Source organism: Notolepis coatsorum, assembly GCF_963971535.1.
Source record: "Notolepis coatsorum genome assembly, chromosome: 2".
NCBI classification, from domain to species: Eukaryota; Metazoa; Chordata; class Actinopteri; order Aulopiformes; family Paralepididae; genus Notolepis; species Notolepis coatsorum.
In genome coordinates, this window is record NC_140166.1 from 112,102,400 (window position 1) to 112,129,140 (window position 26,741).

The following is a 26,741-nucleotide window of genomic DNA, read 5'->3' on the forward strand; positions in this document are numbered from 1 at the left end:
GTGGACAGAATCACGTATAAAGCCGTGGCAAGTTGTTATTGCTTTTATTACATTTTAATAACCGGGTCAAGGTCGCAGAGCGGCACTGCATATATTACCTAAGTCTGTGAATTCGAGGATGTGAAATACCAGCCAGATCCTCTTAGGGGCGCCATCGCTCCACTGCAGTATGCCCCGTGGGCGAATGGATAACTTTAATTTTTTCCTTTCAATGGAGATTTTCAGTACCCGGATTCTGAACCAGCATCCTGTACCGTGCATTACGTTTCGAATCGCAGATTTCACCATGGAATAAGGGGATTTATCATCAGCCAATGGACATATCGATCTACCAGATGCCGATCGATAACTGGGAAATGCTCGGGGGCATCTCACCGGCTCATGGTAAGATCTTTTTCACATAAATTACAGCCGGATCAGAGCTTGCTATGATACGCAACCAGCCAAGCAGCGTATGTGGCTAGTTACACGACCACTGTTATTGGTAATCAATAATAATAAACGACGTCCCCCGCCCCCCCCTTTGATGCATACATGCTTTGGGACAGTCCCGATGATATGCAGTTTGAGTTATTTCTTTAGCATATGTAAAACGGAAATGCCGTTGAATATAACATTAGCAGCTATTAGCCCTATAACTAGCCTTCCAGAAAATATACGAGACAAAATTCGCTATAATGCTTATATTCACAGCGCTATAAAATGACAACCTATTGATGCATTATTTTTTTTCTTTAAGCCATTTTGAAGGGACGGTTTATGAACTCAATTGACAATGAGAATGGACAGATAGCAATACTATAAAGTATAGATTTAGCTGTACAAAAAGACACCGGTCTGTTTACAAAAGCTGGTCCTCAACCACTATATTAGACGGGTCGGAGCGGTCGCCAATGTGTTAAACAGATGTGTCCTTCAGTTATTGGTGTAAAGTTGTGGAATTCTCTCCATAGCGAGCTTAACACATCTGGTGCCAATAACGTCATACAACGTGTTTCAAGGTCATGCTAATTCTGCCAAACCACGGCGTACGACGTTATTGAGATCATATTTAATTTTTTCGCCATGGTATTCATAATTCCCTCACCCAGCCTCGGCTGATACAGTGGGACAGGGCTGTACGCTAAGCTTTTTCACTAGGGGCACACTTGCCCCTAAATGAGAAATTTAGGGGCAAAGAATATTTTTTAGGGGCACATTTTTAAATAACTATTTTACCATTATAGTAGGGCTGGGCGATACGGCCTCTAAATGATATCGCGATATTTTGACATTTCCTCTAAAGCACTTAAAAATGCTTGATTTAACCCTTTGATGCATACAGTCACGCCAATATGATGATTATAATAAGTCCCTGCAACATATGTTTGCATTATTAAACCATGAAGATGCTTTAAAAAATAATTTAATGAAAATGTACTAAGAGTAGTCTGACACACTAATAAAAAAAATTATTTACATCCAAGACAATTTATATAAAAACTCTTGGGTGCCTTTTACACAGTACTGTGTTTTCTATCCACTTTAGCCAAACACACACACACATATATATATATATGTATATATACACACACACTACTGTGAGAAAATAATAGTCACACAGACTTAATGATTTTAGAATATTTCAGATAATGAAATTAAATGTTTATATCATCAACTATCCAGTTAGTATTTATACTGTGTGTAACATTTGGCTACTTTAAATCATTGAATGTAGAGAGAGAGCGAGAGAGAGAGAGAGAGGGGGGGGGGGGGGGGGCGAGAACGAACAAGAGCCAGCCCCCCCCTTCGGGGTTTTGTTCTAGGTTCGCGTTTTGATCGTCTAAGCCAGTGGTTCCCAAAGTCGGGGTCGCGACCCAAAGGTGGGCCGCGAACAGCCACGGGTGGGCCGTGAGATGATTTATAAAAAAAAAAAAAATTATTTATTTATTTTGTCAGGTGACTGAACTTAGAAGCAGGCCAGGACAGTGTTTCTAGTTGTATTCTAAAATTCTATTCTATTGTATTCTAAAATGTGACTATATGGTTTTATATTAACTTAATAAATAAACAAAAACGAAAAATCTACTTATTTCAACGAACATTTCAAACTAAATAACAGATTATGCACATAAAACGCTGAAAACAACCGAAACAACAATAGTATTTTAATGTTACCCGTTACCTATCCACTTCGTGCCTAGTGGCACATAAGGCCTTAATTTTAATGAGGCTATTATTATTATCATTATTATTTTGCAACAAGTTAGCCCTCTCATAAATAGCACATATAAATGAATAACCAACTTGAACTAACTTAATAGGATTGAAGTGATATTTGGCTTAAAAAATCGGTCACCTGGCAAAAAAAAAATAAAAAAAAAAGCCAGACGATGTGCATTGGGCCGCGGCTCTGACGCCTTATTTTCTGGGCCCTGGCCTGAAAAGTTTGGGAACCCCTGGTCTAAGCTGCCGTAGGTGATGATGTCACACTTGAATGTAAACAGGAAGAGATGGAGATGGAGACACACGGAGATCGAAATTGAATGATATACAGAAATGAATAACCAATAAATATGAAGTTATGTTTAAACTTCTGTTGTCAAGCGTTGTCAATATAACCCACCCCCTTTCCTCATGAATGGAACTAGTCTTGTGGAGTCCGCTTTGACCGTTTTCCAGGGTTAGCAGAGATCGCTAGTTAGCTTAGCATAATCCTAATGAATACCTTGGTTAGCAGCTACCGTTAGCTCATTGCTCGTGTCAATTAAATTGCATGTTATTAAAGGTCCGCGCTGGTCTGTCTAATGAAATTACAACCGCAACATTATATTGCACTGTACAGCCCTGGTTGTAGGCTAATGTTTTACTACAATTTGTATGGATTAATTTAGGAGTGAAATGCGAATGAAAGGTTGAAATCACCACTCGCAAGCTTGCCCCCAGATATTATTTTAAACTCTCACGGACCAAATTAGGGGGCAATTTGCGATCATATCATCGCACTGTACAGCCCTGTGGGAGCCTGCACAACTCTGTAACGCTTCAATACTGCCGCCTGGTGGTGATCGGGGCGAGTTACAACCGGAAATGGATCTCTGGTGATCTCCGTGCAAATGCGTTCGGCACTCACATATTGTTGCGGGACTCTAGACACACATCCGTATATATGGATCGCTGCCATAACTCAATAATCGATATGATTTGGGCGTTTATAATTATTATACAAACCGGAAATGGATCTAGTCGATATAAGTGGGATCTTTTTCCTCCACTCTCATCGGCGAACGGTAAGAGGACGCTGACGTCATTTTCAGCGTGCTTGTTTATTATTATTCATGCAAACTACTCTGATCAATATATTACCCATACTACATAAAGCATTTACTGACGATCACGGAATTATAAACGACCCCCCCCCCCCCCCCCCCCCGTTCATCCGCGCATGATCAGTCATAACGTTTAGGATCATGTACAGTTGAAATTTTTAATATAGCGTGTATCGGCAACAAACGGCAGTTGATAATCTATATATATGCGTTTATGCCTATAACTCACGTTCTAGGAATTACTGCAGAAAACTATAAAAACATATTTATATTCTAGACAGTATTTTCCTATGAATCTATGAATGAAAAAGTATAATGTTCCTACATCCTGAACGATAGATAATCGATGTTGAATGGGCCATAGTAATGTCAATTTAGCAATACAATTTAAAAAGTTATAGCCCTGCAAAAAAGGTGAACATCTCCATAGGCTTAGAGTGGTGGCAGAGAGTGGTATGAGACGGGCAAACTCTGTGGCAGTTAATGTGTTAAGGGATGTAATAGTGTTTATCAATTCAAAAAAAATTCAAAGAAAATATTTAATCAGTATGAAAATCAAATGTGATCTGAATAGTGAGATCTTTTTTTTCTTCTCTCTTTTATTCTTTATTCTATTATTATTATTATTATTATTAAATGTTTTCTTGTTTAACTGTGGATTGTGTGTTTCTTGTATAATGGTATAAATTATTATTTGTGTAAATTAGGTTGTACGCCGACCATTAAGTAAACACTTGTTTAGTTTAGGCAACTATAAGATTTATTCTTCTTCCTGCTCCTTTTGTCCATGGAATGATATTTATGATTGTGTAATGAAGAAACTCTGATTGTATGATTCCATGTGGCAAATAAAAACTCTGAACTGAAATCTATTTACCAGTCTTGGGATAATCAGAGCTTTTTTCACAGAGATATCAACGTGGGCCCTATGTGTGTGTGTGTGTGTGTGTGCTGATCAGGAAATGGATAATCGATTTTTCAGCCCGCTTCTATAGCGTGCATAAGTACACATATACTATCGATAATCTAGCGTTTATTTGAAAACGATCATAAATGGGCCGAAAAGTTACAATGTTTTTTGTGTATTCCAGTGTATTCCACTAAAGGGCGATTATCACAGAATCTTTATATTTTCCTGAAACTTTCAAAAAACGAGTTTTTCAAAATGGTATAAAACGGAAATGAACAGATTAAAAAACAATCCGTTTCGACAATGTTGACTGCAAACAAGTCATTGATAAGCGACAGCCATATTATACACAGCCATAATTTAATATATAGTTTATGCGTTCGCAAATATGAGAGCTCTATCATTGAAGTGGGCGTTGGCACGCAACAGGGTTCCGGGGCACCGGACCCGTGGCACGGAAAGTGTTAAGAAACTAAAAGTGAGGTTGGGTTTATTTTTCAGAAAGAAAGAAACTAGTTGCTGCCACTTTTTTACCAGTATTCGATTATGGCGATGTTTTATACATGAATGCCTGCTCCACCTCACTACACATGTTGGACAATGCTTACCATGGTGTATTAAGATGTATTACCGGTAGGGATGCCAATACTGATACCAATATACCGATATTGTCCAACTCTTAATTTCCGATACCGATATCAACAGATACCGATATATGCAGGGTTCCCCCCCCCCCAAAAAAACTGAATAATTTCAGGTAATTAACATTACATATGTCTTGTTGTGGAATTAACATAACATTATGCATACTTTTGACAAATAAAATCAGAATTTGTTCTTACTTGCTTGCCTGGGTAAATAAAGGTTATAGAAATGTAATTTATTATTTTATTTTTGAAAACCGATACTTTCCGATATCACATTTTAATGCCAATATCGGCCGATAATATCGGACATCCCTAATTACCGGATATAGATCACTTACCCATCATTGCACTCTGTACTAGGGCTGGGCGATATGACCAAAAACGTTATCGCGATAAAAATATAAAATTATTTTCATATAATTCTATATCGATAATTATCGTCGAATTGTCGAATGTATGTCAAGTTTAATTAACTTATGCTGCTGCGAATGTCTCGAGTCGAGTTGATGTCGTCATCAGTCCGCGCACGTTAGAAGTTAGCCGACAAGCGGAATATCTCATGGCAATGTAATAAATATGACACTAAAATACTCTCTTCCGCCACAATATATTGAAACGACGTCCACTGTATACCCCACACTACTATGAACGTGGCCTCAAGAATTCACAGCGCACACATACTCTGCACGTAAATATATAAAACGTCGCCGTGCAAGCTAGTTAGCCTAGCAAGCCTTGTTGTTGAGTGAGTCCTACCTCTCTACCCAGAGGTGCAGCGCTGGGTCTCCTTCCTGGTCTCCTTCGCTCTCGGCCATCTCCTTCACCGATTGGTTGTTAGTGCATGCTCATATCCAAGCTTGGAAAATCGATATATCGAAACTTTGCGACCACGTTTCATGTTTATTTCGAGGAAATAATTTATCGCGATAGTTATCGTTATCGTTTTATCGCCCAGCCCTACTCTGTACGCTAAAGTTAACTGGCCGCCCTTGACTGCCTCATTGGTACACCTTCATTTTACCTCTGTTCATACCTCACCATCACATCAAACCCATTTTACAGCTTACGATCACAGGACTATTTATATGCCTCAGTATCCAGAACCTGCAGTTTGTGAAAAGGGCCTTCATGTTCTCTGCTGGAATAGACTTAAAAAAACTGAAACCGCAGGCCCTCACTACCATATCTGATTTTAAAGTTCAAATTACGGGCATTTTAAAGAATGATGGGAGAATGTCAATGCTTCACTGCATAATATGGTGTTATATTTTATGTATTAACTTGACCTCTCCCCAGCAAAGCGGTAACGGTACCGAACCCTAAATATGAGCCAGCTCTATTTTGTACATTTTAAATGGTAATAAAATCTCAAATCTAGACTACTTTTCTATTTATATAAGATTAGTTATAACATCACAATAAGAGATCCGTCTCTTATCCTCGCATCATAATAACAAAGCCACATTGCTGCACTCCTGCAGCTCACCAGGAAGGTGTTAGGTGTAATTGCAATGTCCCTAGGGTAAAAGCAGTTCAGAGATAGTCTTTCATGAGTGCTTACCAGATCAGCGTACTTCTTGCACAAGGCAGCCAGCTTCTCTTCAGGAGTAGCCAGGGTGTTCAGAGCCTGCATCAGCAGCAGCACCTCTTTACCTGAAGCACAACAACAATAACCACTCATCAATTTTCTCAACTATATATACATTAAGAATAATTATGTTGCTATTCAGTTGCTAGGTGAACAGTTAATTTCATATATATATATTTATTTATGTATAACCTTTATTTAACCAGGCAGGTCAATCCTAAACAAATTCTTATTTACAATGACGGCCTGGAGAGGAGGACAAAAGGGCCTTGCAAAGGGTAACCCAAAAAAGATTAAAGGTATTTAAAAAGGTAAAATAGAAGAGACGGATGATGTACATCACAGAGGTAAGGGAAATAATTCAAACTCACATCAAACAAACAAATAAAATGACAAGGTATGTAATACATGAAGCAGAAGAGAAATTACAGTTAAAAATGCTGGGTGACTGCAGGTGTGTATCAGGGATGTGATTGCGCCTTAACACTTTGGATGCCACGCCGTGTTTTCCTTTTTACCCCCTTGATGCCCAAACCCACTCTATGTTTTAAATTATGGCTATGTGTCTAATCTGCCCGTCGCTTATCAAAGACTCATTTTCCAGTCAGCATTGTGGAGGCAGATCGTTTTTTTATCGCTTCATTTCCGTTTGATAGCATTTTGAAAATCACTCGTTTTCGCGGAAAAAACGACCCATTCTATGATAATCGCCTTTTACTGGAATATTCCAGAACGTTGTCATTTGTCTGCCTATTTATGAATCGTTTTCAAATAAACGCTAGATGATCGATAGTATATGTGGGCGGACGCACGCTCATGCCGCGCGCTGATAATCGCTGCTCTTATTTCCTGATGGCTTTTACAGTGAAACAGCAATATCACATATAGTGGAAACGCTTATATATATATCCGTGAAAACGAGTCTGATTATCCTAAGACTGATAACATAGATTCCTTACCCGACATCAGATGGTATCCAAATGGCATATTCCAATTCCTGATCAACATTCGAAAAAATCGATAATTGTATTGATCAACCGTGCATACAGTAGAACACATGATTCCGCGCGGCTCAGCGGCTCCAGAATGAACTCTGGTAACCCCGGCTGCATCAGTGAGACGTAAAATGTGGAGTCAGAAATCCTTTATCCCATTCACTTTCATTGAGTCCAATCCAAAAGGGTGATTTACCATCTGGGAGACGATAGGGGGCGCTTTTTTCACATCCGAGAGCCTGGGGTGACTGGAATATCCAACGGTAGGCTCGCTTGATGCAATATGATTTCAGATCGCTAATAAAAAAATAAAAATACGAGAATTCTCGTGAGTGGGCATTCAACCAGCGGGGGGGGGGGGGGGGGGGGGGGTAAACCCGAGAAATCTCGGGCGTGGCGCTCAAAGTGTTAACACATCCTGCGCCAAAAACGTTGTACAACGTGTTTCAAGTTCATGCTAAATCTGCCAAAACACGCGTACGACGTTATTGAGATCATATTTAATTTTTTCGCCATTTTATTCATATTTCCCTCACGGAGCCTGGTCTGATGCAGTGTGAGCCGGCACAACTCTGCAACGCTTCAATACTGCCCCCTGGTGGATGATCGGCGAGTTGCCAAACCGGAAATGGACGAGTCGATCTCAGTGAGTCTCCGAAATGAGTCCGGCCACTCTCATATTGTTGCGGGACTGTAGACACACGTCCGTGTGTAGCGATCGCTGCCATAACGCAATAATCGATACGATTTGGCCGTGTATTATGATTATACAAACCTGAAATGGATTTAGGCGATCGCCATTGTCGAACGGTAAGAGGACGCTGACGTTACTTTCAGCCTGTTTGTTTATTATTATCCATGCAAACTGCTCTGATCAATATATCACCCATACTACATAAAGCATTTAACGACGATCACGGAATTATAAGAAATGTGTTAAGAAAAAAACCTAAACATTTTCAAAACTATTTTTATTTATTTATTATAAACACTCCATTTGAATGAATGAACACATTTTATTTGTATAGATTGAACTGTTTACAGGGAAGAGGAAGGTGGGAGAGGAAAGGGACAAAGAAAATTAATCAAATATCTCTGTCAGCCTAAAAAATTTAAAGGGGGTCATCTTGACCCCTCCCAAGTCATCCTGGGTCAAACAATAACATTAGGACCTTATCTTTTCTTCTTTGCAACCAGATTGTGCAACACCTGTAACCGCCTCCTCTGGAAATCGTGCCTACTGCGAAGGGCTGCAGTTGGACTAATGGACTCTTGCTTTGCTCTCAGGTCGATTTTGAGAATGAAGGTGGTGACATTTCTCCATCTCAGCTTCTTGGTTATGTCTAGGTTGGCTTCTGTACCTCATGCTTGAGAGTTTGATGTTTCTACAGAGCTTCACATTAACTGGACAATGCTTGCTCTCCCTTGAGTAGTGTTGAGTGGCAGACAGCTGCACTGCTTGCAAGTAACCTTCCCTGGTTGGTCAGTTTTACAAAAGCAATCCAGTGTTAGTGTGTTGACGTCTTTACAGCATCTCGCGCCACTCAACAAAACTGCTAAAATTATCGATAGCCAATGAAAATCTGTTATGCAAGAATAGCAGGTCTGATAAATGTTGCTTTCGCGTTTCACTTAGACCAGGTGGAAAAAAAATCAAAACATACATTAAAGCTCAATATTTATATATATAAAAAAAAATGTATATATATATATACACCGGTATATATATATGAATCTTTTTTTATCGTGATTTTAGGTATTAAAAAAAACGGAAATCCGGTTAAAACGAAAAAAATCACATCCCTGGTGTATAAACAACTGTGATAAGAGTCCTTAACTCAATCTGCGCCAACAACGTTTATATACACGTTTGCTCGACAACCGCTGAACGCCAACCATGTATATATACGTATATAATATTCTATTCAATGTCACGGACCTGTATGTTGCCGCTGACACTTTCAGCGCCACGCTTAATCCCCATCTCTGCCGCTAGAACGCCATCTTAAAACGGTCATTTCCGCGGTGTTTCATGATGTTTGCAGAGCTGTGTGTGTTCTGTATTATAGCTGTGGAGACAATGGTGTGGCTCATTTGACAGACACTACTTGTAGTCCAACATGGAAAAAGTGTTTTTATACAACGGCATGCAAATTTCTCGATTCTGATTGGCCATTCACACGTCTTTATTGGCAACAATCCACGGTCCTGGGCTCAGGACCCGCCCACAACCTAATCACATAACCCTCCCCGGCTCACTCCGGGAGAAAACAAGATCGCGGACAACAAATGGTTATGTTGAAAGCACCATAACGACTAAATATGAAGCGATTCTGTCAAGGGGAATGTGTTAGTCCTTTAAACAATGTTGGATGATGTAATTGATGGGTCTTGACTCAATCTAGAACAAAAGAAAAATCGCGGATTGATTGATAGATTAATTGATTGATTTAAATTTCTTCCTTCCTACTTTCTACTAACTGCAGCGTTCTCTCTCACACTGTCCGACGCTGGCGTACCCACAAACACACACACACACATACACACACACACACACACACACACACTCCTGTCTGCAACAGCGGGGGAGTCAGACTGAGAGAGAAGCAGCGCTGTTTTAAGTGAGCATGGTCTATTGAATTGATTGATTGGTTGATTGCTAATTTTATTACTGTACCCCTGGTTTCCAACTGGTTAAGTTTAGGCTAAAAGAAATAAATAAAAAAATAGGGCGAAGAAAACGTTTTTTTCCTATAGGGCAAAGAAAACGTTTTAATAAATTTTCAATCAATCATTCTAATAATACACAGTTGGATGTGTTAGTTGGTTGGATGCACTTCAAGCTGCTTCCACATGAGGCAACTTCTCTCAATCATTCCAATAATACACAGTTGGATGTGTTAGTTTGGTTGGATGCACTTCAAGCTGCTTCCACATGGAGTTGTGGGAACTACTTTTTCTGGCGGATGGTTTTTTCAATAAATCTTCGATTAATGTGTGTTTATTGTATAGAAATAAGGTTGGATGAATCTGGCAGTTGTATAAAAGCTTTACACCACGTGCAGTCGTGATTTGTGACCAATAAACCATGCCTAGGGGGGTCTAACGACCCTCGGCTGCGCCTCGGGCCTAACAACCACCCCTAGGCATGGTTTATTGGTCACAAACCACTCCTGCGTGTGATGTAATGCTTAAGTACACACTGTAGTTTGTAGTTTATTACACGCTAAACATCACGCATCTCCAAGATAATCCAGCCTTTTCCCATAGATCGTGAGATAAAAACACGTGTAATAAGCCCGAATCGTTCTGGTTGATTCCCCGAAATCAAAGGTATATAACCGCAGAGAGCGCTAAAACGCGAGGCGACGTGTCCACAGCCAGCTTTTTATGAGTTGCCAGCTCCTTTCTGTCATTAATTTCTATGCTAAAGACGCGACAGGCGCGCTCCTTTTCCCAGAGCCGCGCCTCTTGTTTTAGTGCTCTCTGCGGCTAGCGGTTTTTTGGGCGGAGCGCTCCCAGCGCATAAAGTTGTTAAACTTTTGGAGCGGAGCGCCGCTCAGTCACTTTTTTTTTTATTTTTAATCAAAGTGGCGGAGCCGCGGGAGTCGCGAGACGCTCTGGAAACGCTCTGAGCATGCATATTTTAGATTTTCAAAGCGGTCCGCCTTGAAAAAAACTTAGTCTGTGGACACATCGCCTTATGCAGTACTCGTGTTATTTATCGAAGAGGCTGCAACACATTTAGAGCGTGCTGCATTTTTTCCCTTAGGAAAATATAGGATAACTGATAACTGGTTACTAGGGCGGTCTTAAATACTTCCAAGCTTCGTTCGATGGGCATGGGATTCGAATATGAAAAAAATAATTCTTTTGCTAAATCAACTCTGCCTCTCTTTGTTAACACTTTCACTGCCCAAGCTTAATTCCTTTTTACCTCCTTGAATGCCCAGCACCACTTCAATGTTAACGTTAATATCACCTAATCTATGTTTTAAATTATGGCTATGTGTCCAATCTGCCCGTCGCTTATCAAAGACTCATTTTCCAGTCAACATTGTCGTAGCAGATGTTTTTTTATTGCTTCATTTCAGTTTTCTAGCATTTTGAAAAGCACTAGTTTATGGAAAAATGAAGACATTCCATGATAATCGCCCTTTACTGGAATATTCTAGAACTTTGTCATTTTTCGGCCTATTTATGAAGCCCTCAAATAAACACTAGATTATCGATAGTACATGTGCACGCACGCTCTGGCCGCGAGCTGAAAATCGATTCTCCTATTTCCTGACCGCTCGCACAGTCAATCAGCCATATCACATAAAAGCTTATATCTCCGTGAAAACGAGTCTGATTATCCTAAGACTGGTAACATAGATTCCTTACCTGAGATCAGATGGTATCCAAATGGATTATTCCAATTCCTGATCGCCATTCGAAAAAAATCTATCCTTTTATTGATTCACCGTGTATACTGTAAAAACACAATCCCGCTGCTCTGAGGCTCACTAGTGGAGCTGATCGACCCCGGCTGCGTGAGTGAGAAGTAAAATGTGGAGTCAGGGATTTTTTTTCTCATTCATTTTCATTGAATTCAATCCAAAAGGGTGAATTACCATCTGGGAGACAATAGGGGGCGCTTTTTTCACATCCGAGCGCCTGGAGTGGCTGAATTTCCAACGGTAGTGAGTGGGCATTCAACCCGCGGGGGGTAAACCCGAGAAAACTCGGGTTGGGCAATCAAAGTGTTAATTACAACAAGCAATGCCGTTTGTCATTTAACCCTTTAATCGCCAAGGACGACTTTAGACGTCATTCCTCGCCATGCGTAATCTGCCAATGACGTCGTACAGCGTCTTTGAGATCAATATTTCACAAATCTGTCATGGCTATCATATTTCACCCACGGAGACTTGAGATCTCCTGTAGATCTCCTCTCAACTCTCCAACGGTTCAAGACCGGCATCTGGTGGCCGATCGGCGAATCGCCAAAACCGGAAGTGAGCGGCCGGAAGTGGTGCTCACCCATATTTCGTCCGGCCACTCGTCATCGCTAGCGGGACTACATCTTGATACACTGGACATCGATCCGTTGCCAATAACTCGATAAACAACATGATTTGGACGTATATAGTATTATACAACCTGGAACTGGACCAACATCCCATAATAGCAAACTTTCTGCTCAACGCTGATCGCCCAACGCTACGAGGAAGCCGCGGTGAGTTTCAGCGTGTTTGATTATTATTATACATACTGCTATGATCAACATGTCACCCATACTACATGAATCATTTAACGTCGGCCACTTAAATCTTCGAATTAAAATCGAATCTCGGCCCTGAAGCTTCGAATTCCAAAAAAGAATTAGAAGGTCAGCCCTACTGGTTACCCTACATTTTTTCAATACAATATTTGACTATTGATAAGCCTTCAAATTCCCATTGCTATAAGCTAGTAGGGGTGGGAATCGCCAGAGACCTCATGATACGATACTATCGCGATACTAAATACATCGCGATTTTCCAAAAATATATATATATTAAGGCTGTCAAATATATCGCGTTAATATCGCGTTAACTCCCGATTCTATTAATGCCACTAATTTTTTTAACTCAAGATTAACTTAAAAAAAAAAAAACATTTACTAGACTTGACTGAGGTGTATTATTGATGCTCTCATTGATACTATGTTTGTTTCTGAAGTGTGTGTGTGTGTGTGTGTGTGTGTGAGATATAGAGAGAGAGGGGGGTGAGAGAGATGAGGAAGGGGCAAAAGAGAAAAAGAGATGGGAGAGTGTGTGTGTGAGGGAGAGAGGGGGGTGTGAGATTAATCAGCCCTTGTGTGTGTGAATGTAACAAGTTCCTAACGTTTTCTTTCCCCTATTATTTCATGCACACTTTATTCATTGTTTTAAATTATTATTTTCTTTTAAGTTATTTTGTGCATCACTCTGTTTTGAATTTGATGCAAATTTGCAATGCATGAGGGTCATCCTTTTGTGTTAAATGGCTGCACAAAGCAAGCATTTGTTGACTCGCATGTTGATAAGAGTATTAAAACTTGGAACTTGAAAAAGATCTGTTTAAGGTATAAAAAAAAATGTGATTAATTTGCGATTAATCGCGCGTTAACTATGGACAATCATGCGATTAATCGAGTTAAATATTTTAATCGTTTGACAGCACTAATATATATATATATATACACATTTTTTCAACTGCAAAGTAAAACTTCGTCAACATGTTTTATCTAATTAAATAAAGTTCAGTCTGTTCATCTCACTTCAATAATTTTTATTGCAGAACATGGTATTTTCTCAAGCAGACGCATGTCAACACTGTAATCGGTGTTGCATGTACCTGACAAACTGAACTGTTTGTATTAGTCATATTCCAACTTAACTGAATGCACATGTGTGTGTGTGTATGTGGACTACTGTACTATTACAGGTGAATAGTGAAATGAACAATGCAACTTCCTTATAAAAAAAATAAAAAATGAATAATTAAATATCAATACTTGGTGTCCATGTATCGATACAGTATCGCCATGCAAAGTATCGCGATACTACTACGTATACATTTTTTCCCCCACCCCTATAAGCTAGTATGAAACTATTGGCATCAATGGATTCCTTGTTACCTCTAGTTTCATTTGAGTAGGGATAGGTATCGTTAGGATTTGATCGATACTACTACTCTTATCGATACTCTTATCGGTTCTTTTTGATTATTTTGCAAGAAAATAAAATTAAGAACAGAATAGACATTGCTTTATTATTTATAACTTTATAAATAAATATTATTATACAGCAGCTGGGTGGCGCAGCGGACATTGCGCTCGTCACCAACGCAAGAGACACCGGGTTCGACTCCGGCTGTCGGCGTTGCCTCCGGCTTGGGCCAGCCGTCATACTAACTCAATTGGCAGAGTTAGCTGGTGGAAGTCGATGGGTGGTAATCTGGACGTTGTGGACAGCGACTCCTACAAGACGACCTGCACAGCAGACACAGGAAATGGCGGGGGTAGTGTGAGCCTCCCACACGTTACACCTCGCCAATGAGAGTCCGCGCTGGCAAGTGAAAAGCTGTGACAGGCTGCCTCCTCGTATACCGGAGGGGACACGTGATGCAAGGAGTCTATCCTCCCTACAACCGGCCAGTGGGGAGCATATGCGAGCAACGTTCAAGACGGGGGAGAATTGGCACAACGGAATTGGGATGGGAGAAAAATAGAAAAAGGAGAAAAAGTGGATAAAAAAATGATACGTACGTTCTTTTTTTTTTTTACACCCTATCCTCTGTCATCCTTCCTCTAGCTCAGACCTGGGCATTGTACAGCCCGTGGGATGATTCTGACCGGCCCGCGAAAGATTACATGATAATATATATATGTATATATATATATATATATTTTTTTTTTTTTTTTTTTTTTTTAATATATATATATATATTTTTTTACTTTCTTTTCATGTCAACGTTCACACGCACAATATACGCTTACCTAGGATTTGACTTGATTCAACAACAAAGCAGCCGGGGCAAGCCGAAAACGGTCGAAAGTGTGGTTATTTGAAGTTTGGATTTATTTTTTCACAACTGAGGTAGGTAGATAAAATTTTTAGAGACTAAAGTACAGAAAAAAGGTACCGTTGGGTACCGGTATCAATTCACAGGTACCGGTACTGTATCGGTTCAAATGTGAACGGTACCCATCCCTACTGAACACACAACTGGGCAAGGGCATTTTTGCTCATGAAATGCATAGCCATGTGAAAGCCTTCATGACAAAGTTGCAATTAATTTCAAGGCAACTAGGCAGCAAAAATCTCAAACACATGAAAACCCTGAAAGAAGTCAAACCATCAGCTGATCACCGGCAAAGGTACTCATCCATGTTGGGAGCACTGCATGATGAATTTTCAATGCGTTTTCAAGATTTCAAAAAGGTTGAGGATGAAATGCAGCTGGTTTCCTCTCCCTTTACCTGCAGGGTTGATAGTGCACCCACTGATGTTCAGCTTGAACTCATTGACCTGCAGTCTGATTCACTACTGAAAGAGCACTTTAAGTCAGCATCACTGCTAGAGTTCTACTCTGCTCTCAAGGAGGAGAACTTTCCAAACATGAGGAGACATGCTCAGAAGATGTTGGTTCTCTTTGGATCCACCTATATGTGAACAGACACTCAGTCATGACGTTTACCAAGTCCAGGTACAGATCCTCTCTCACTGATTAACATCTGGCAGCTGTGCTTCGCATCTCCACCTCAGACATGCAACCTGAATTTGATGGACTTGTTAAAGCTCAACAGAGACTGGATTTATCACACTGAATGAAAAAAAAAAAAGAGCTGAAGAACACTAAAATGTGGAAATATAACAAGTGAAATGGGACACTTGATATTTTTTTTTTCTTTTTTTTTGCACAGTTCTGAAAACATTAAATGTTTAATATAGGCATGTAGAGTAAAAAAGGCTACTGGGACACTTTATGTCTTGTTTATTTTGGCTATAAGATGATGTGATGTCTTTAGAAAGCTAAGAAAATCCTTCTTTCAATAGTATATGAAACTCAAAATAATAACTTTATTTGTATAGCACTTTTTCATACATGCTCTTTGTTATTAATGTTTCACATTTTGTTTATCATTTTGGAAATAAATTCTATTTGAATAAATGATATTTTTGAAAGCTAACCTCACCTTTTAATTGCCAAATAATAACATACACTCTTACCAGGGGTCAAAACAATGCCATTTACTGCTTTTTATATAGAAATAAAATGTATATTATGCATAATTGAGTTTGGAATTTTGGCCCGGCCCTCCAACATATTTTCAGTTGCTCATTCGCCCCCCCGGGAAAAATAATTGCCCACCCCTGCTCTAGCTGCTAGGGTGAAGGGACTTTGGGCTTGGCTGGGACCGGTGGTGGTAGAGGGAGGAGGGGTGGGCTGGGACATGGTGGCTGCAGCCTCAGCCTGACTATCTATAAAAAGTTGTCATCTTTCAAATATATTTGTAGCTAAACAATTAGCTAAGCAATTATATTTTATTTATTAGCCTATTCGTAATAATTCGTTATTAGCCTAGCTAACTCCGTATCTTGGCTTACCTGCAGTGGACGTGGATGCAGATGGAACACTGTGAGCAAAGCAGTCGAAAACGGCGCATTCCTGCAGACTAATATTATGTTTTGCCATCAGATGTTATTGCTCATATTGCCACCCTTACTGGCAAATGTTTTGTTGCACTTGTGGCAGCGTGCGTTGTCGGCATCGACTCTCATAAAGTATACCCAGACTTTCGAGCGCTTCGCTCTCTCAGCCATGACGAGCACATGCAGAGCACCTTCCTTAACACTTTGAGTGCCAGCGACGTGTATTGTCGCCTTATCGTGCCCCCCGTTGAGTGCCGACGACGCTAATTGTCGTTTGATTTTTTTATTAGCGATCTGAATTCATATTTCATCAACCGAGTCTCCCGTTGGTACAGCAGACCCTCTAGGAGCTCAGATGGGAAAATACCGCCCCCTATCGTCTATCCCTGTGTAACTGCAGGCCATTCGATTATACTGGGAAATCCCTGTGGGGGGAGCGTACTGGCTCCATTATGCTGGCGATGGATCTGATGATGAAAGTGATCGCGAGTTGGAAAGCAGCGTGGAATATATATTTACAGCAGCCAATAATCAATCAATAAACACGATCGATATTTGGAATGGCGATCAGGAATTGGAATAATCTTTTTGGAGAACATCTGATCTAAGGTAAGGAGTCTATGTTACCAGTTTTAGGATAATCAGAGCTGTATTCACTGAGATATCAGCATGTGCCGTGTGTGTATCAGGGCTCTACAGTGCGAAAGATACCAGAGAATGAGAAGTCAGGCGAGGCAGCTCATGTTACAGAGGTGATGGTTAACGTTAACGTTAACCAAGATACTGACGCTAGCCAGCATGCTAGCGACGTTGGCCAAGCTAGCGAGGCTACACCCACTGTAGCACCCAATGTAGCCACTGTAGCTAGCGAAGCTACACCCACTGGAGCTGGAGGGAAGACATACAAATTTAACGTGAATTGGCTAAACATTTCCCCATGGCTAGAGTTCGAAAACAATGTCATGTTTTGTAAATATTGCAAAGTAGGATCGATGCATTGCGATGCATTGTTACACCCCTACAACTGGCCCACTGTGTATGTGTGTACAGCTAACTTGGCTAGCGTTATCAACCGCAGAGGTGGGCAATGGGTCCAGCTGTAGCGCCGGACGGCCAGAGTGCAAGCGGTGTGGCAATAGGGTCCAGCTGCAGCGCCGGACGGCCAGAGTGCAACGGTGTGACGTCGTAATTGGCAGAATCGACTGTCAATCAATGGTCTACCTGACACGCAAACTACTGTACTGGAGGTGTACAGTATTTCAATAGGCAACCCTGAAAGGATTATTTTTCTAAAAGAGCAACACTAGCTCCCCCCTCTACTGATGGCCCTGGTTGTAAAGCCAGTGTCTCCTTTTTGTTCAATATCACTGCCTTTCTTATTAGGCCTAGTTGTTGGCTACAACTTTGCCATAGTAGGCATTAATCACTTAATTAATAGTTCAAATGTCTGTCCCATTCCCGTTTGCACACGCAGATGATACACACACGCGCACACAGTGGGCCAGTGACTTTGGTGGTATGTGCTATTGCACAGATCAGGGTTTCCGTTAGAAAAAATTGTTGCCGGTCTCCGTGACCTGCAAGATTTCAATCTACCGGACAAATGAGATTAATTCCGGTCATAGTTTATTGAGCTTTAAAACAATTGATAGGCAGGCTATATAAAGAATGTCATCCTCAAGGCATGTATATTTATAATATTATTACTTAAAACTAGGCTACTTTTGCGTATACAGTCATTAATATATTCCAAATAAAATAAGTCCCTCGATACTCCGTGCTGCTGCTTACTTGAAATAAAATAGACCGCGTATGTGGGCAGTCGGTCCGACACTAAACAGCAGTCTGTTATAATCACATTTTTATGAGCTAACGAATTCCGTTATATTGGACATTTGTATTAATTATATCAAGCGAAGAACTGAGAAATTTTGCAGAGAGAGACGGCAACATTATCGTGGGTTTGCGTGATGTATATCTCCACCTCACAACGACTTGGTGCTGGTCATAATGTCCGGTGAAAGCAACTCCCTCCAAGCACAACTTGACCACCCGAACCGTACCAAAACAGGCCAAAATTAAATAGCCCATGCGACGAACGATTCATTACATTCGTTTCATCGTTGCTCCACCAAGCAGCCGGTCCAACAATGAAAGCCGTTATCAGCGCGAGCCGGCCGCAGTTAGTTTGCAAGAAGCATCCAGCTGCAGACCCGCAGAGCAGCTTTCCAGGTCTGGGGACCGCACTGTGCCAGCAAAGCTGGTGGGTTCTGTGGGTCTGCAGCTGCATGCCTTCCGCAAATCCAGCAGCAAGCTCTCGCTGAGCGAAGCAACGACAACAAACGCAATGATTGTTTCGTTCATCGCATAGGCCACCCAACTCCAGCCCATCCAAATACAATTCAAATAATCAAACTGTGCCCAGAGGGAACTATTTTCACCGGACACTATGACCGGAGAGATTAAATATGTCGGACTTCAACAGATTTTGCCGGTCAAATACCGGTAATTACCGGCTAACGGAAACGCTGGCACAGATGTGTCCCGTTTGCACATGCACGCACAGTACAAATATACATTTATTTTTGAAAAAAAAAAAAAAACTCTGTTACTTGACATATTTTCACTGTGCTCCTAAATATTTTTGGGTGCTCCTAAATTTCTTTGTGTGCTCCTAAATTTTTTCATTTAGGAGCACCTGTGCCCCTAGTGAAAAAGGTTAGCGTAGAGCCCTGTGTATGTGTGATGTTGAGGAAATGAGAATAGATTTCAGCCCGCTTCTATAGCGTGCATAAGTACACATATACTATCGATAATCTAGCGTTTATTTGAAAACTATTCATAAATAGGCCGACAACGTGTCTAGTGTATTCGAGAATATTCCAATAAATGCTGTTTATGGGGGAATCTTTCTATTTTCCGGAAATTTGAGAGAACGATAGATTTTCGAAATGCTATAAAAAGGATATGAACAGATTAAAAAACAATCCGTTTAGACAATGTTGACTGCAAACAAGTCATTGATAAGCGACGGGCAGATTAGACACATAGCCATAATTTAAAACATAGATTATGCGTTTTTAACGTTAACATTGAAGTGGGTGGCATTCAAGGGGGTAAAAAGGAAAACACGGCCGGCATCGAAAGTGTTAAGTACCCGTATGTGTATGTGCGAGTGGCTCGCAACGAGTGTGTGTAATAATGGCTCGCTGCGGCTTGCTTATCGTGCAGACAGAGAGGAGCGATAGTTCGCAACGACGTTTAAATTCCTCGGAAAAAAAACGAATTTTTTTTTTATCTACTTTTTCTCCCATTTTCTATTTTTCTCTCATCCCAATTTCATATTTGTCCAATTCTACCCTCCCCTGTCTCGAACGCCGTTAGGCCATGCCTCCCACAGGCCGGCTGCAATGTGAACGAAGCCTTGCATCACGTGTCCCCTCCGGTACACAAGGAGGCAGCCGTCGCATCTTTTAACCTGCACAGCGCGATCTCTCAGGGGCGAGGGTCTGTGTGGGAGGGACACGCCGCCCCCGTTGCTTCCCGATTCTGCTGCGCAGGCGCACCAACCGACCTGTAGGAGTCGCTGTCCACAACGTCCGATCCCCACCCACCAGCTTCCCACCCCTAACACTGCCAATTGTGTTAGTATGAACGACCAGCCAAGCTGGTAGCAATGCCGAGAGCTGGGCTCGAACCCAGCATCTCCTGCATTAGTGGCGAGCGCCTTGCCCACTGTGCCACTTAACTGCCCAATAATAATAATTTCTCAAGTATCGATAACGTCGGAGCTTATCAATACTCAGTTTTTTTTTCTAATTTAGTACCGGGTCCCGTTTAGAACCGGGGTCCGGGGGCATCCCTACATATGATACCATTATTTTCATTCAGTCTAGTATAAAAATGTAGCCTGCTAAAGCAGTGAAAAATGTTAATGCCGGCAGTAGAGCTGCCGCGGTATCGGTATTACCGCGGTATCGCTGTTACATCATGCCCACCGCAGCGTTGGGCTGAATACCGGCATCACTGCTGTTTTTTATTATATTATTATTATTATTACGCTCTCGTTGGGCTTGCGGCTCTGCAGATATACCCTACTTCTCTGTCGAGATTCCAAGCGACCCTATTGGGTACCAGAAAAGTCACATGAAACACTGCAGACCACAGATTGGTCAGAAGAGATACGCGAAGTGCTTTTACTTCCTGAATCTCAGCCATGAGCCATTGATCAGAGCTCAGTCACAACACGGCTAATAGTACGTTAGCTCCCACCGGAGACCGGAGTGGATTGCCGTCGCTCCTCAGGGAACGAGGCATAATGATTTTACTGCAACGAAATGTTATAATAAAAGCCCTTCGTTCTATACACTTGTCTGATTGAAAACTTTATTAACAGACCGCAGAATGGGTACAACTCGGCACGCTCTGAGCAAAGAAAGGAACTTAGATATTAATTTAGTAACGCTTGCCTTGCTATGGTCCGGTAAATACGAACGTGTAACTATACTAACGTTAATGCCACAAATCGAATGCCTTTGTAATCATAAGTAGTAACGTTATAATAATAATAAGAAGAAAGGGTCGGGGGGGTAACCGGCGGGCGCGCCGCTACCACTCCTGCCCGCGACACCGAGTGAACGGCGCACGACCAGAGGGGAGACTTCGAATCCGTGTTTCACTTTTAATAACGAATGCGTGCTTGCCGAATCCCAAACAATATTCATGCTGCAAAGTCATCCTCTAAAGATAGACATTTAGACTAGAGGCAGGCTATATGCTATAAAGAGTAGACTACTACTAAAAAAAAAATGCATTCAAACTTTTTTTTTTAATTTTTTGTGTGCGTGCGGTAAAAACCGCGGCGGTAGGAAATATTTTGCAAATTTGTGCGGTAAGGAAATAATCAATACCGCGGCAGCTCTAGCCGGCAGGCCGATATCGGGAATTAGATATCAGCCGATAAGATCATTTAATAATGGGCAATATCGGCAAACCAATATGTTGACCACTACAAATAACATACTAGCCACTTACCGAAGCCCTTTTGGACGTTGGTCTTGGGGTGTCCTCCAGGGTCCAGCTCTGCCAGGTCACTGGGAGGGTCCTCCCTGCCCGGGGTCTCTCCTCTCACCTCCTCACTGCAGCACACCCTCAGACCCAACTCACCGACCTCCTCCTGACAACACAAACACACACTACATATTTACCTGGCCACACCAAACACCTCTTGTACTCTACAGTTAAAAAGGGTGACTTAACTGAAAAACGCCTGTTTTGCACAGATTAATTTAGTTGGACAGTTATTGAGAACCTCTTAAGAGGTGGGGTACCGCCGTCGGGCAGACGTGCTTGTGCGCGGAACTCACAAAGTCACGGCACTTTGCAAGCGTCTAGTGGCTAGAGCTGTCCCCGAAGCCTGTTTTAGGGATTCGAACTTCGCCAGGGTTTTTCTAACGGACGACGACGTTCAAACCATCGTTTTTAATCATGCAAAAAAATTCTCCTAAATCATTTTCTGGTTCAGTACCGTCGAAGAAAAATTGCACAATTCAGAAATAGTTTGCAATGGAGATATTGGCAATGTTGCATGCTTTGAAATGTTTTCTATACGTCTCCTTATTTGCCAAACTTAAGACTTGTAAATGTGTTAATTATTGTTAGATTGTCTGACTAATATTTTCCTCGCTGTGTGAAAAAACTACAGTTGCGGCTGAGGGGAGTGGCCACTGGCTAAGTACTTTCTATCTCGGGTTTGAGGTCATATGAGAAGACATCCAGAGCTCTCAATGAGCGTTGAAATTTCAAATAACTACATTACCTAGCCCATGTCAGTTTCCTGCAAGCAAATTACTTGTGTATGAATTTCTTTTATTTCTCTAATTTTTCGGGATTCTCTATGACAAAACACTTTATTGGCATATATCCAATCAGATTCAAAATGGTGGACCAGTCTCAAAAATAAAAACCGACTATTTACAGTAGATTTCATTCACGGTTCTTGCTGCACGCCTGGTGATACTAAATCCAAATTTAACTCTGCCATTTGAAAGAGATTTGGCCCGATCCATAGATGTGCGAGTTGGCTAGAATAAGGTAATTTATAGGCCTTATATTCTATATTTCAAATTGCATGTGTCCGGCTGGCAGAATTCAGTACTGTATCTACAACACATTCTGTTTAATCATCTTCCCTTTATTAATTTGTCTAGATTTTTTGTAGGGCATAACATGTTAATTAAAGCTCAATTAAATGATGTAGATGAACAAATAGATACATGGGTTGATTATTTAATTGAGCCATTGCACTGAAAAACCATATTAGCAAGATAGAGACAAAGAACAGAATGGGGTAATTAAGATAATGGTAAAGTCATACGAAGGATGGAAGGGGAGGGTGATATCAGCACTATATCAGGCAATAATGGACAGTAAGGGAAATACAACATTGTATGTGAAAGAAAAGTGGGAAAGAGAGTTGGAAATAGAGATAACAGAGGAGGAATGGTATGACGCATGTAAGACACAACAAACAACCACAGGATCAAGGATATGGAGGGAGTTTGGGTGGAAAAATATAATTAGATACTTTATAACACCAGAAATACAGGGCAATTACACACCAGCAAAGAAAACATGTTGGAGGGAGTGTGGACAGGAAGGGGCGAACCATACACACATATTCTGGGGATGTCAGAAGATAAGGCACTACTGGGAAGAGATAGGAGGGATAATAAATGAAATAGGATACGAAATACCCCAGGGAGGCCAAGTGTTGTATTTGGGGAATCTGTCACAGGAACGAATCCAAGGGGAAGACAAATATTTGATTAAGATATTGATAGTGGCAGCCAAGAAAGCTTTAACTAAACTGTGGTACAAGGTAGAAGTGCCGACAAAGGATCAATGGATAGAGTTGGTAGAGGGGATACAGGAAATGGAGAGAATCACACATCTGCTGAGGCTGCAAGAAGAAAAGTTTGAATGGAAATGGGGAAAATGGGAAGAATACAGGAGGGGAAGTAACGACATCACAGAGGTTTGAAAAGGATACAAGGAAATGAATAAAAATGTAAATAAATAATGCAAATGTAGAATGGACCGAAGGACCCATGTCACACTTTTTCTTTACTCATTTTTTGTCTATTTGTTTTAATTTATGTACTGTGTATTGTCTATGAATGTTGTCTATGTATGTTGTTGAGAAATTGAAAATAAAAATTTAAGTTTAAAAAAAAAAAAAACATTAGGGTTGGGTACCGTTCACATTTGAACTGATACCTGGGAATAGATACCGGTACCCGACCGGTCAGTGGTGCTTTGGTCATGGGACGGGGTTGCACACCGTTCAACCTGGTCTGTGAGCAGGAGCACGCGCACGCGTGTGCACACAAGAATGCACTGCACTCAACTCATGCACCAACTTGCCACACAAGAATGCACTGCACTCAACTCATGCACCAACTTGCCAAGTACCCACCTGGCTACTTTGCATAACAGGCGTGTTCAAATACGCCCTCAGATACATTCACACAACTTGTGAATGAAATGTGTTGCATTGCATTCCTAGAGGCAATTGGGCATCGTCTTTATTCTGTGCGCACGTGAGGGAACATTAATGCGCATCCGTGCACGCAACGTCATTAAAACAGTGCAAACAGGTATGAAATCACCACTGACGATAGTACCTTTTTCATTACTTTCATCATTATAAAAAAAAATTATCCACTGTAAAAAAAAATTTAAATAAAAACTGAGCTGAACTGAAAACTAAACTAAAGTCTAAACTTCTAAATTTTTTTGTGTGAATTTTGGCGCTTTTTTGGTGGACAAACCACCGCACATGTGCACCGTGACTCGTGACTGGAGTCTAGTTCTGCTAGCACACATAGCCTACTGTGTACAGACGGTTTCAAACTGTATTTTAAAGTAGAAAGCAAACAAAATAAATGTACAAGAGAAAAATAAATCTCAATTTGGTCAGTATTGTCATTTGGACAAGCAAAGCCATTACTTTAAGTTGCAGGCAAGAAAGACAAGTCTGTCCACTGTCTCTGGTTTTAAAACTGCCCTGTTGCAGGTCACAAAAAATATATATATAAAAAAAGGATTTTTTTTATTTCGATATATTGATTATTAAAATATATCGCGATATTTATCGTTATCGTTATATCGCCCAGCCCACCACTTCTTTTCACCTGGCAGCGCGGACTCTCACTGGGAGAGTGTAACGTGTGGAAGGTCACACTACGTCCCTCCAGATCCTTCCCTCGCTGTGCAGGCGCCCCGACCGAACTGTAGGAGTCGCTGTTTACAACGACCCGGACCCACCCACCGGCTTCCCTCCCGCTGACTGCCAATCGAGCCAGTATGACAGCCGGATTCGATACCAGTGTCTCTTGCGTTGGTGACGAGCGCTTAGTCCGCTGCGCCACCCAGCCGCCATTAAACTTCTCAATTTCAACAGTGTTATCACACCACACAAACTAAAACCCCTGCCTACCTCCTTCTCCCAAACTGTTCCTACAACGATTATTTTATGTTGCATGATCATGTATACATTTATTATTAGGGATGTTCGATATTGGCTTTTTTACCGATATTGTCCAACTCTTAATTTCCGATACCAACCGATATATGCAGGGTTTCCCCCCCAAAAAAAACTGAATAATTTCAGGTAATTAACACTTTGGCTGCCTAAGGTTAAATTCATTATATACCATAGGTTGCCGGCTCTATTTGTCTATGGAGAAAGTCCCCTTCTTTGCAGGGCTATAACTTTTTAAATTCTATTGCTACATTGCCATTATTAGGGCCCATTCAAAGTCCTATATGTATTGTTCATTGTGTAGCAACGTTAAACTTTTTCATTCACATATTCATAGTAAAGTATGGTCTAATGTATAAGTATGTTTTCATCTCTTTCTGCAGCTTTCTCCAGAACGTGATATATAGCCCCAAATGCATTATATTGATGATGAAATACAGTTTGATGGCATTATATTGATGATGAAATACAGTTTGATGGCAATCAGCGCGATATAAAAAATTCCAACTAGACGTACTTCTAGAAGTTACTACACGTCATATGATGTTGACCGGATGGGCGAGGGGGCGTTTATAATTCCGTGGGCAGCGTTATACCAATCATCTAATGTGGGTCAAATGTTGATAATAACAGTTAGTATCGAAGACGGTAACGTTACACGCTGAAACTCACCCCAGTCTCCGCGCGCCGTTGGCCGATCATCGTAGAGTAGAAATCTTATCATTATGGGATATATTTTTACCCGGTCCATCTCCAGCTTGTATAATGGTATATACGTCCAAATCATGTTGTTTATCGAGTTATTGCCAATCGATCACTGTGTAGCGTGACGAGCCAGAGTCCCATGACCTATAGCCAGCGCCCGGAAGTACTACGGACGTCTAGCACAACCTCTATGGCACATCCTGTCTGGCGATTGCGCCGATCGGCCACCAGATGGCGCTCCTGAACCGCCAGAGAGCTCAGTGGGTCCTGCTGGTGGATCTCAGGCCAGCGGAGGGTACATATGAATCCGATCGCAGATTTTTGAAATATTGATATAAGGACGACGTAACGCGTCCTCCGGCAACTTTAGCATGGCCAGCAAAGACGTCTAAAGACTGTTCCCGGCACCCAAAGTGTTAACATTACATATCTCTTGTTGTGGAATTAACACAACATTATGCATACGTTTTTTCTTTTTTTTTTTTTTGCGTTTTATCGCTTTATTTATTCTACTGGGCAGTCCAGTAGAGAGAGACAGAGGAGGAATGGGAGACAGAGTGGGGGGGAAGACATTCGGCAAATAACGGGTTCGGCTGAGCGCGCTATGTGGTTTGCCACTGGGGCGCCCCATTATGTATACTTTTGACAATAAATAAAGAAATTGTTCTTACACACTTGCCTTTTTTTTAAACAGATACCGATCATTTCCAATATTACATTTTAATACCAATATCGGTAAGCCGATAATATCGGACATCCCTATTTATTATGTATTATAATTTTTGTTTAAACAACAACATTATCTGGCCATCCTCAGTAAATACTAGCAAACTCCTTTTATGCGCGGTTCGGTGCAAACAGTAGCGACGCTAGCTCACC

The 26,741-nt window shown here is 41.1% G+C and overlaps 1 protein-coding gene across 1 annotated transcript in view; it reads right to left on the minus strand.

Annotated features, from left to right (window-relative positions):
• Positions 1-26,741, minus strand: part of txlng (taxilin gamma) — an 85,209-nt gene that overhangs the window by 41,541 nt on the left and 16,927 nt on the right. The window contains exons 3-4 of the mRNA XM_084309030.1: positions 21,647-21,788; positions 6,427-6,518 (exon numbers count right to left, since the gene is read on the minus strand). Of these exons, the coding sequence (XP_084165156.1) occupies positions 6,427-6,518; positions 21,647-21,788 (234 nt within the window). The remainder of the gene's footprint in view (positions 1-6,426; positions 6,519-21,646; positions 21,789-26,741) is intronic.